At 61.3% G+C, this 11,114-nt stretch overlaps 1 protein-coding gene across 1 annotated transcript in view; it reads left to right on the top strand.

The window, feature by feature from the left end:
- The window catches only part of TRPM2 (transient receptor potential cation channel subfamily M member 2), a 45,522-nt gene that overhangs the window by 27,121 nt on the left and 7,287 nt on the right, over positions 1–11,114 (top strand). Inside the window, exons 15-23 of the mRNA XM_011376371.1 lie at positions 1,319–1,464; positions 2,157–2,269; positions 2,792–3,005; positions 3,460–3,578; positions 4,064–4,196; positions 4,646–4,817; positions 8,641–8,824; positions 10,124–10,305; positions 10,545–10,677. Of these exons, the coding sequence (XP_011374673.1) occupies positions 1,319–1,464; positions 2,157–2,269; positions 2,792–3,005; positions 3,460–3,578; positions 4,064–4,196; positions 4,646–4,817; positions 8,641–8,824; positions 10,124–10,305; positions 10,545–10,677 (1,396 nt within the window). The remainder of the gene's footprint in view (positions 1–1,318; positions 1,465–2,156; positions 2,270–2,791; positions 3,006–3,459; positions 3,579–4,063; positions 4,197–4,645; positions 4,818–8,640; positions 8,825–10,123; positions 10,306–10,544; positions 10,678–11,114) is intronic.

Below are 11,114 nucleotides of genomic sequence, written 5' to 3'. Positions count from 1 at the left end.
GGGCCACTCCTTCCTCAGTGTCACCAGCAGAGTGCCACTGCCGGCCGCTCCAGGACGCCCCTCTCCCAGGGGCCTGGCGGTCAGCATCTGGCCGGGCCTGACCGGCCTTAGGCGAGCTCCGCAGGGCTCGGGGGTGGCAAGGCCAGACGCAGGCTTCCAGGCCCTGCCCGCGGCCCTCGTGCTGGGCAGGCACTGACCTTGGACCCGGCACCTCCGGGCTGAGCTCTGGGCCCGTCCTCAAAGCTCGGCTTTGCCTCCTCCGGAGCCGGGGACGGACAGTGCCGCCAAGGCAGAGGCCTGAGCCTGGACGGGGACTTGCGTGGGCCTGGCCCTGCTTCTCCGAGGGGTGCACTCTCAGGCCTCAGCCTCCCCCTCCATGCCCCACCACCTGGGGTTGACCAGCCACCCCGAGAGAGCTGGGCCCCGTGCTGGCTGCACTAGCCCTGCGTCCAGTCCCTGTTCTGGGCAGGCGAGCTGACCAGCGCCACCAGCCAGTGCAGGGGCCCGGGCCCCGGTGAGGGCTCACGGGTCGACTGGGGGAGACTCCAGTGGCCCGTACAGACGGGGGCCCTGCCATCGTCACCCTGGGCAGTGTGTCTGGGCTTCCTCGCACTGGACCACATGGGCCCTCACTGTGACTCCTGGCCCAGGCCCAGGACTGCACGGCCGCGGCCTTGGCCTGCAGCAAGATCCTCAAGGAGCTCTCCAAGGAGGAGGAGGACACAGACAGCTCCGAGGAGATGCTGGCGCTCGCCGACGAGTACGAGCTCAGAGCCATCGGTGAGCCCCGCGGGGCTGCCACCTCGCACACGCTCAGCTCCGCGCGTCACCCGGGTCCTCGTCCTGCGTCTCAGACGCTCCGCGCGTCACCCGGGTCCTCGTCCTGCGTCTCAGACGCTCCGCGCGTCACCCGGGTCCTCGTCCTGCGTCTCAGACGCTCCGCGTGTCACCCGGGGTCCTTGTCCCGTGTCTCAGACTCTCTGAGTGTCACCCGGGTCCTCGTCCTGCGTCTCAGACGCTCTGTGCGTCACCCGGGTCCTCGTCCTGCGTCTCAGACGCTCCGTGTGTCACTCGGGTCCTCGTCCTGCGTCTCAGACGCTCCGCATGTCACCCGGGTCCTCGTCCTGCGTCTCAGACGCTCCGCGTGTCACCCGGGTCCTCGTCCTGCATCTCAGACGTTCCGTGTGTCACCCGGGTCCTCGTCCCCATCTCAGCCCTACTCCTGTCCCGGCTGGGCCACGGGAGGGGAGCCCTCTGACCCAGCCCCAGGCGTCAGTGACGGGGACCCTGTGGCTGTGACATGGCCTTGCTCTGCCAGGGGTCTTCACCGAGTGCTACCGGAAGGACGAGGAGAGGGCACAGAAACTGCTCGTGCGCGTGTCGGAGGCCTGGGGGAAGACCACCTGCCTGCAGCTGGCCCTGGAGGCCAAGGACATGAAGTTCGTGTCTCACGGGGGCATCCAGGTGACTTCTGAAGGCCTGCTTTCAGACATGGATGCCCGTGGTCTGAGGGGGCGGAGCCTCTGCTGACGCAGATGGCACGCTCGTTCACGCTTCTCGGGTCCCTCGGGGCCCAGGGACGGTGCCTGGCCCATCAGCCATGTGCTGCAGACCTGCAGGCCGGGCGATCATCCCCTAGCTGGGTCCTCAGAAGGACACGTGGAGGGCAGAGCACCCTCCTGAGTGTGGCACATGGGAAGCTCCTCCACGCCCAGCAGGGCAGCAGGAGTCCGGTGGCCCCGCACCTGGTGCTTCCTCGAGCGCGGTTGCGTGCTGTCCCCAAGTCTATGGGGCACTGGCGCATGCCGTGCTGTGCCGGGGCCTGGGGACACTGTGGGGAGAAGTCCTGTCACACCCCTCCCCAGCACACGTGCGCACGCACGCACACGTGCACACACGCGTACATGCACACACGTGCACACGCGCGCACACGCACACACCCCCGAGCTCAGGGGGCAGGTGTCCCGCCGTGGGTCCCGCCTCTCGTCCCTCCACGAGCTCCTGGCCCTTGGAGCCTCTGCTCGCCTGGCAGATGGCGGGACCGTCCTGTGCCACCCGCCGCAGAGAGCACCGTGCTCGAGCGTGTGCCATCGCCCTCCCTCAGGCGTGGGCAGGGAGGACTGCCCACCACCCTGAGGCTGGTCCTCCGTCCACAGGCCTTCCTGACTAAGGTGTGGTGGGGCCAGCTCTGCGTGGACACCGGGCTCTGGCGGGTGATCCTGTGCATGCTGGCCTTCCCGCTGCTCTCCACCGGCCTCGTCTCCTTCAGGTGCGGCCTGACTGCGGTCCCGGGCCCTTTCGTCCCAGACGCCCCCACTGGGGGCAGGTCGTACACGCGCTCGGGGCTGTGGCCAGACCCTGGAACGCGGGGGGCACAGGGGGGAGAGGCAGGGGAAGGGTCACACCTGTGCAAAGCCACACCCCGCCTGAGCACCCCCCTACCTGAGCACCTGCTGTCCCCAAACAGCCTGCTCTGAGCACCCACCCCGCCCCGAGCACTCGCCCTGCCCCGAGCACCCACCCTGCCCCGTGCTCCCACCCCACCCCAAGCACCCTGCCCCGAGCACCCACATAGACTGAGTGTCCGTCAGGCCCTAAGGGACCAGGCCGTGGGCTCCCTCGGGTCCCTTCCGCGGGGCCCTCTCTCGCGGCTGCGTGGGTGCAGCCCTCGGAGCGAGCGGCGTGAGCTCCGGGGGACCCCCGCCCCCCCAGCATGTGGGCCCAGGGCGGGGGGCTGAGTCCTGGGGCTGCCAGGCCCCTCCGGCTTCCCGCCACTCCCGCCGCCCCGCAGGGAGAGGCAGCTGCAGGCGGAGCGGGGCCTGGCCCGCGTCCGCGCCTTCTTCAACGCCCCCGTGGTCATCTTCCACCTGAACACCCTGTCCTACTTCTGCTTCCTCTGCCTCTTCGCCTACGTGCTCATGGTGGACTTCCAGCCCTCGCCCTCGTGGTGCGAGCGCCTGGTCTACCTCTGGCTGTTCTCCCTGGTCTGCGAGGAGCTGCGGCAGGCACGGCCCCCTCCCCGCCCGCCGCCCGCTGCCCCGGGAGCGCCGGCTCCAACCGACGTGAACGCCCCGAACGCCCCGAACACCCCGAACGCCCCGCCTGCTGTGCCCGTGGGCGCGGGGCGGCCTCTCCTCGGCCCTCCCAGCCCGTCCTTCTCCCCGATCCCCCCTCAGTCCCAGCTGCCTGGGTCTCTCAGGGCTCCTGCAGGAGCTGGAGGCTGGCTGGCTCCCGACAGGGGGAGGGGGCCTCCCCAACATGCATTTGTATATCGGGCAGGGTGGGGGTCAGGAGCCTGGGCTCACCCCTCCTGGCGCCTCTCCCGGGGTGGGATCCGCCTCCTCCCCTGCCAGCCTCGCTCTCCCAGAAGGAGTGAGCACTTTGCCCCCGGGAGGTGGGACGAGCGACAGTGGGCGGGGCTGCCCTGGCTCCCCTGTGACCCTGCGCCCCCTCTCGCAGCTGCTCTACGACCCCGGCGAGTGCGGGCTTGTGAAGGTGGCCGTGCTATACTTCAGCGACTTCTGGAATAAACTGGACGTTGCTGCCATCCTGCTGTTCATAGCAGGGCTAGTCTGCAGGTGGGCGCCGTCTGGGGCGGGCTTGGGGTTGGGGTCGGCCCGGCCACCCTGGTGGGCTCGGCTGCCTCTGAACACATCTGTCATCTGGCTGTCGGGTGACCCTGTGCGCCCTGGGGACTGCCAGAGGAGCAGAGGAGGGTGGCAGGAGAATCCCTGTCACCTCGGATGGCTGCCTACGTGCACGGGTGTCGTCCCAGCCCGGCAGCTCCCTCCTGCTGTGGCCCTGGCCTCCCCACTGCCCATTCAGGCCGTGTGTGTCTGCCACCATTCCGCGGGCCCCTTTCTCCATGAAGCATGGGGGACCGGGCCCAGCCCCTGGCCCCAGGACGCCTGCATGGCATGGCTGTGCTGCCCGAGGCTGGGCTTCTGGGCCTTCCTGGAGAACGTCACCAACCCCCCGGGCCACATGTGGGCTCGGCTGGTGGGCAGGCCCTGGGGACGGGCCCAGGGGCAGAGCGCTGAGGCCCCTGCCTGTGCCCAGCCAGGCTGATGCCGGCGGCGCTGTACCCCGGGCGCATTGTCCTCTCTCTGGACTTCATCATGTTCTGCCTTCGGCTGATGCACATCTTCACCATCAGCAAGACGCTGGGGCCCAAGATAATCATCGTGAAGCGGATGGTAAGGGGGGCCGACGCTGCTGCAGGTGAGACGTGCCAGGGCTTAAGCACACCCCGAGGTCCCCACGTCCCCGCTGTGCCCCTGGGCTCCCGCCTCCAGGCATGGCCCTCTCACGTCTTTGCCTGTATGTTGCCTCTTCCAAGCAGCCTTCCCTGATTTCCACAGCTCATTCCCAATCCCAGTTACAGCTCCCGTTGCTCCCCTCTGTGGGTCATGGTCACGTCCAACCCCTCCTACACATCACGGGTGCCTAGCGCCCCATTAGGGCATGGGGCAGCCCCGGGGCTGTCTCCCCAGAGCGCCTGGCTCCGAGCGTCTGCAGTGTGGGTGCCGGTGGTGGCTCTGTACCCCACAGGCGCAGAGGGCGGAGGGCGGAGGGCGGAGCCCAGCTGTGGGACAGAGCTTGTGAGGCGCCTGCGGCCGCAGCTGGTGCCACCCTGTCTCTGCAGATGAAGGACGTCTTCTTCTTCCTCTTCCTGTTGGCCGTGTGGGTCGTGTCCTTCGGGGTGGCCAAGCAGGCCATCCTCATCCACAACGAGAGCCGGGTGGACTGGATCTTCCGGGGGGTCGTATACCACTCGTACCTCACCATCTTTGGGCAGATCCCCACCTACATCGACGGTAGGGCCCTCGGACTCCCCGGGGCAGAAGGGGTGGCCGCTGGCATTGTCCAGCCGGGGAAGGGCGTGGCTGGGGTTGGGGGAGGTCCCGAGCTGTCCCTCACCGCTGCAGTGGAGACCTGGGGTGGAGGTGAGCCTGGGGCACTGGGGCCTCACCTGACACCACCCCCCGCCCCAAACATCTCCCTTCCCTTCCACCCCAGTCAGAAACCGCTTTCTCTCTGGGAGCAGGAAACACTTGTTGTATACTGAGCTTTTTCTTCATGTACTGATTTTAGTATCCAAAATGAGAATCTAATTCTGGAACATTTTCATCACTCCCTAAAGACACCCCACGCCCACGGCGGTCACTCCGCACCCCCCGGAAGCCTTTAATCTGCTCTCCATCCCCACGGAATCTGCCTCTCCTGGGCCCTGCACGTGGATCCGATGGTGTAATATGGCTTCCGTGTCTTGCTGCTTTTTCTCCGCACGTTTTCCGGGTTCATCGGATTGTAGCCTGCGTCAGAACTTCCTTCCTTTCTCGTGGCCGACTCGTGCCCCACTGTAGGGATAGAACGGGTTTTGCTTCATAAGCGGACTATTCCAGCTTTTCGGCTACTGTGAACAATGTAGCCACGGATTGTCACTCGCGAGCCGTGTGCGGACCTGTGTGTCCGGTCCCCGTGGTGCATGTCCAGCAGTGAACCTGCAGGGTCACGTGATGACTCCGGGTCATGTTTCGAGGGCCCGCCCGACCGTCTTCCCGAGCAGCTGGCCATTCTCGTCCCGCCAGTCATTGCGTGGCTCCGGCGTTCCCACGTCCTCGCCCGCGTTGGTCATTGTCTGTCCGTTCTGCTCCGTCCACTATTGTCCGTCCGTTCTGCTCCCCGAACACGTGGTTTGGGCCTGGGCCTCCCCGGCGGCCGGCGGCGTTGACCATCTCTTCATGTGCTTGCTGAGCCGTTTGTGCATCTTCTCTGGAGGAATGTCGATTCCTTTCTGCCCGTTTTCAAGTGGGTTATTTGTCTTTCGGCTGAGTCGTAAGAGCTCTTTCCACGTGGACGTGTGGATTCGCGTGTCCCTTACCATATGCGCGATTTGCAGCTATGTTCTGCCCTCCTGTGCGTTGCCTTCTCACTTTCTTTGTGGTGCCCTTTGAAGCACAGAAGTTTTTAATTTCGAGAAAGACCAATTTATCCATCTCTTTTATCGTGTGTCCTTTTGCCGTCAGATTCTAAAGGCCCATTGCCTGACCCAAGGCCGTGAAGATTTATGCCTGTGTCATTATTCTAAAAGTTTTATAGCTTTAGCAATTACTTTGGGCCTTTGATCTATTTAAATGAATTCTCCTATATATGTTCTTTTGCATGCAAATATCCAGTTGAACCAGCATCGTTTGTTGAAAAGACTATTCTTTCCCCATTGAGGCGTCTTGGCACGTTTGTCAAAACGTCGGTTGGCCGTTAATAAAAGGGTTTAGCTCTAGGCTCTCTGTTCTGTTCCGATAGTCTTGCCTGCCCTGAGCCAGTGCCATGCTGTGCTTGGTTACCTTGGTTACCGTATCCGTGTAGCAAGTTTTGAAACTGGGAAGTGTGAGTCCTTCAGCTTCATTCTTTGATTTTCCAGATAGTTTTGGCCTCTGGGTCCTTTGTGTTCACGTGAACTTTTGGATCACCTTATCGATTTCTCCAAAAAAAGCATTCAGAATTTTCATTGCGAGAATGGAATGTCTTTCCCCTTATTTAGATCTTCCATTTCTTTCTATAACGTTTCGTAGTTTTCCGTGTTAAATTTATTCTTAAGTGTTTTGTGCTTTTTCATGCTATTGTAAATAGAATTGTTTTATTAATTTCACTTTGGGCTGTTTATTGCGAGGGTATGAAAACACACTATATTTTGTATAAGGATCTTGTATCCTGAAATCTTGTCGAACTTCTTTATTACTTCTAATAGTTTTAAATAGATTGCTTGGGATTCAAAGGTCGTGTCATCTGCACACAGAAGATACTTTTCATCGTTTCGTCCGAATCTGGTTGCCTTTTATTTCTATTTCTTGCCTAATTATTCTGCTAGCACCACTGGTACGATGTCGAAAAGAAGTTTGGAGAGCGAACCTCTTTATCTCGTCGCTGACCTTAGGGAAAGGCTTTCTCTCTTTCATCATTAAGTGTGATGTTCGCTGTGGGTTTTTATAAATGTCCTTCATCCCGTTGAAGTGGTTGCCTCCTGTTCCTAATTTCTTGAGTGGTTTTATTATCAAACGGTGTTAGATTTTTGTCGGGTGCTTTTTCCGCGTTTAGGGAAATGTCCGTGCAGTTTCCGTTCTTTGTGCCGTTAACGTGGCGTGTTATGCGAAACGATTTTCAGATGTTAAAGTCCACGTTCCTGGGAAGGGTCCCGCTTGGTCATGCTGCGAACTTCTTTTTACGTGTTGCTGCCTTCGGTTTTCTAGCACGTGGTTGATGGATTTTGCCTCTGTGTTCACAAAGGGCGTGTTCTTTTCTTGTGATGTTTTGTCTTCCTTTGGCTCAGGGTGATGCTGGCCTTTTAGAATGAATTGTGTGGTGGTTGTTCCTTTTCTATATTTTGAAAAAGTTTGTGAAGGGTTGATTTGAATTTTTCTTTAAACATTTGGTAGTATTCACCAGTGAAGCCATCTAGGCCTGAATTTTAATTCGTGGGAAATTTTTAAATGACTAATTCAGTCTCTCTACTTGTTATAGGTCAATTTATATTCTCTATTTATTTTTTCAGTCACTTTTGGTAGTTTCTGTCTTTCTAGAAATTTGTCCATTTTTCTAAATTGTCTAATTTGTTAGCACATATTTTCGTAGTATTTCCTTATAGTTCTTTTTATTTTTGTAAGATTGATAGTAATGTCCTCTCTTGCACTTATGATTTTAGTAATTTGAGCCTTTTCTTTTTTTCCGCTTTATCTGTCTAGCTAAAGGATTCTAATTTCGTTGATCTTTTTCAAGAACCGGATTTTGGTTGTGTCGATGTTCTGTGGTTTTGTATTTTTTATTTTATTGTTTTGCCTTCTGCTCTCTCTTTCCTCCTTCCCTCTGCTCGCTTTGGGTCTAGTTTGCTTTTCTCTTTTTCATTCACTAAAGTGGAAGGTACATTATTAATTTGAGCTCTTATTTTTAATATAGGTATTTATGGCTATTACAGTGCATTTCTATCAGAAAACTGGTAATACTTTCAAAAATAGATTGGATTACAAAATAGTGCATTCGTGTTGAAAACTTTTTAAATTCAAAGTAAACATCAAGACAAACGTCGTCCCTGACCCCACCGCCCCGGGTCGTCGCCGTCGACGATGCAGTGTGTTTCCCGAGCGATCTCTCCGTGCACACGCTGGGTGAACACGTGATTTATCACGCGTCCGCTGCTTTTTCTCCCACGTGGGGCTGCGGTGCGGTCCGCAGTCACCAGCTCCGCGTGGCGGCACCTTCCCTTCTCCCGCTCCCTTGTCTTTGCGCTAGCTGCTCATGTTCTCGTTTTGAATTCTGTCCCACCAATGGGGCTGTCCAGGTTGGGACCAGGTTGAGACCTGCCTCCTGGTGATGTACCCCTGCCTGCCCGGTGCAGGTCCCTCCCGGTGCTGGTCCCGCCTGGTGCTGGTCCCGCCTGGTGCTGGTCCCGCCTGGAGCTGGTCCCCCACCTGGTGCCTGGGGCCCAGGAAGCACCTTGGCGGCCACACTTCCTGCCCACAGAGCAGGCTCGGGTGTGGACGGGCACCTTTCTCGGGCTTCCTCTGGGCCTGAGCCGACAGCTGACCTGCCGGCGTCCAGGCCTTGTGACTGTGTGGCTGTCTTTGTTCCCCGCCCCCCTGCTAGGCGTGAACTTCAGCCTGGACCAGTGCAGCCCCAATGGCACCGACCCGTACAAGCCCAAGTGCCCGGAGAGCGACGCCACGCGGCACCGGCCCGTCTTCCCCGAGTGGCTGACGGTCATCCTGCTCTGCCTGTACCTGCTCTTCACCAACATCCTGCTGCTCAACCTGCTCATTGCCATGTTCAAGTGAGTGCTGCTGGGCTCACAGCCCACCGGCCTCCCGCCGTCCACACTGACCACGCCACGGAGCTCGCGTCCGGGGCCAGGCCCCCGGCGCTCCGGGTGCCTCGTTCGATCCACGCTGGAACGAGCCGGCCCCTCTCCCTGGGCCCTGTCTGTCCGGCCGGGCACTGCTGCCCGGGGACCCGTGGTACTGTCACTGCAGCCCACGGGCCATGCTGCAGAGGCTGCGGGTGGCGGGCGGAGGGGGGAAGTCTCGCTCCTCCCCGTTCCCGGGGACTGTGGGCTGCAGGGCGTGGGTCCTCCGTCCCTGCATGATCGCAGACCGGCCTGTGGCATTTCTGGTGCCTCGCGGGGAAGGCAGCCACCCTGGAGGGCCGGGGCACGGCCACGTGCAGGGTCAGCCAGATCCGCTCCTGGGCCCTCGGCGAATGCATCTAGTGTCGCTGGGCTTTGGCCCTCTGGGAGGAAACACGATTTCTCAGTTGCTCGTGAGCGTGAAAGGAGGTCCCGAGGGTGCGAGGCCCCGTTGTTTACACGAGGGACCCAGGCGGGCCAGGCCAGCGGCCCGTTGGGGCTCGTCTCTAGGTATGGCGGTGCATGTGGCACTCGGGATGCAGGACAGACGACCTGTGCTCGTCCTCGGGTGAGAAGCCCAAGCAAGACAGGAGGTGAGGGTCAGTGCTGACTGTGGCCGGAGGAGGCCGCTGGCCCCCGGGGACCCTCCCGGCCTCTCAGAAGGGCCCGTGGGATCTGCGACCCTTGTGAAGCCTGCTCCTCTCCCCTTTCCATCAGCTGAGGTGCTGAGGCTGTCACTTTCTGATTCGATGGGACAGAACTTGACCGCGCGCTGGAGCTCTGACAGAGGCCGAGGCGGCCAGCGGGCAGGGCCTCCATCCCGCAGCGGGCGAGGCGAGCGCGTTCTGCACCACCAGCTGCCCTTCCGAGGGCCTCTCTCCACCAAAGATTCGGTCCGTCTACAAGGGACCGACGTGCAGACGACAGCGTGTCCCCCTGCAGGGGACACTGTCCCTCTTGTTCGTCAGACTCGACCGATAAACTCCTTTCAGGGTTCGATGCCAGCACGACGTCCGTCTCCCGACAGGGGCCCGCTTCGTTCCGTCGCTAACGAGGTTTAGAAACTCTGCAGTCTGGGTACACCCTTTCTGCTCTCACCTTGGCTGCCAGGAAGCTCAGGATTCTGCGTCCGGCCAGCCGGCCGTCCCTTTCGGCCTGTGGGCAGCGTGCGTCTGCTCTGGGGGCCGTCGCCCGGGCAGTGACAGGCGTGCCCTTGCCTCCCGCCAGCTCCACGTTCCAGCAGGTGCAGGAGCACACGGACCAGATCTGGAGGTTCCAGCGCCACGACCTCATAGAGGAGTACCAGAGCCGGCCCCCGGCCCCGCCGCCCTTCATCCTGCTCAGCCACCTGCACCTCTTCATCAAGAGGGTCGTGCTGAAGATTCCCGCCAAGCGGCACAAGCAGCTCAGTAAGCTGGGCCCTCTGCCGGCCCCGGGGCGCGTGCTGGGCCACCCTGGGGACCACCAGCGGCTTGGGGTGGGCGTGGCGGCTCCTTCTAGAATTCTGGAGCTGGAAGGATGTGGACGGCTCAGGCCACCGGCCTCCCGGCAGCCCCCTCGGGTGGCGTGGGGCGGGCTCCTCCTGCCGCTCCGGGCGCAGACACCCCCAGGCAGGCCCCCTGCCCCTCCCCCTTCGCCCCCCGGGCAGAGAACAAGCTGGAGAAGAGCGAGGAGGCAGCACTCCTGTCCTGGGAGACCTACCTGAAGGAGATCTACCTGCAGAGCCTGCAGAGCCGGCAGCGGCAGAGGCTGGAGCACAGGGTCCAGCATGTCAGCGACAGGTGCTGGTGGCCAGGCAGTCCCCTCGGGCGGGTACTGTGCCCCCGGCGGGTCCAAGGCACTGTGAGGACATGGCCCACCCAGGGGCGGCCCAGCAAATGGTCCCCTCAGGCCGGAGAGCCCCGCCGTTCCACAGCGCGGGGCCATGCCCTCCATCCAGCCCATGGCCCTCCCTCCGAGTCCTGGGAAGGCCACCTGTGCTGGCCCCGAGAGGCGCCGTGGGGCGGGGTGGCCGGTGCGCTGGAGGACGGGCAGCTGAGCCTGCAGGAGGCCAACTGGGAGCCAGGCGGGTGGACAGTGAGCGTTAGGGCTACAGCCTCGTCGCGGCTCCCTCCCTCCCGCCCTGCCTCCTTTCAGGGACAAGGTTGGCGTTGGGGGGTACCCCTCTGCACCCCAGCCCTCAGCCTAACGGGCACCAGAGGAGCCTGGCTGCCTCGGG

This window comes from Pteropus vampyrus, unplaced genomic scaffold (genome assembly GCF_000151845.1).
Source record: "Pteropus vampyrus isolate Shadow unplaced genomic scaffold, Pvam_2.0 Scaffold296, whole genome shotgun sequence".
Taxonomy (NCBI): domain Eukaryota; kingdom Metazoa; phylum Chordata; class Mammalia; order Chiroptera; family Pteropodidae; genus Pteropus; species Pteropus vampyrus.
Note: the sequence above shows the minus strand (reverse complement) of the source record. Positions and strands in the feature narration are given on the sequence as shown.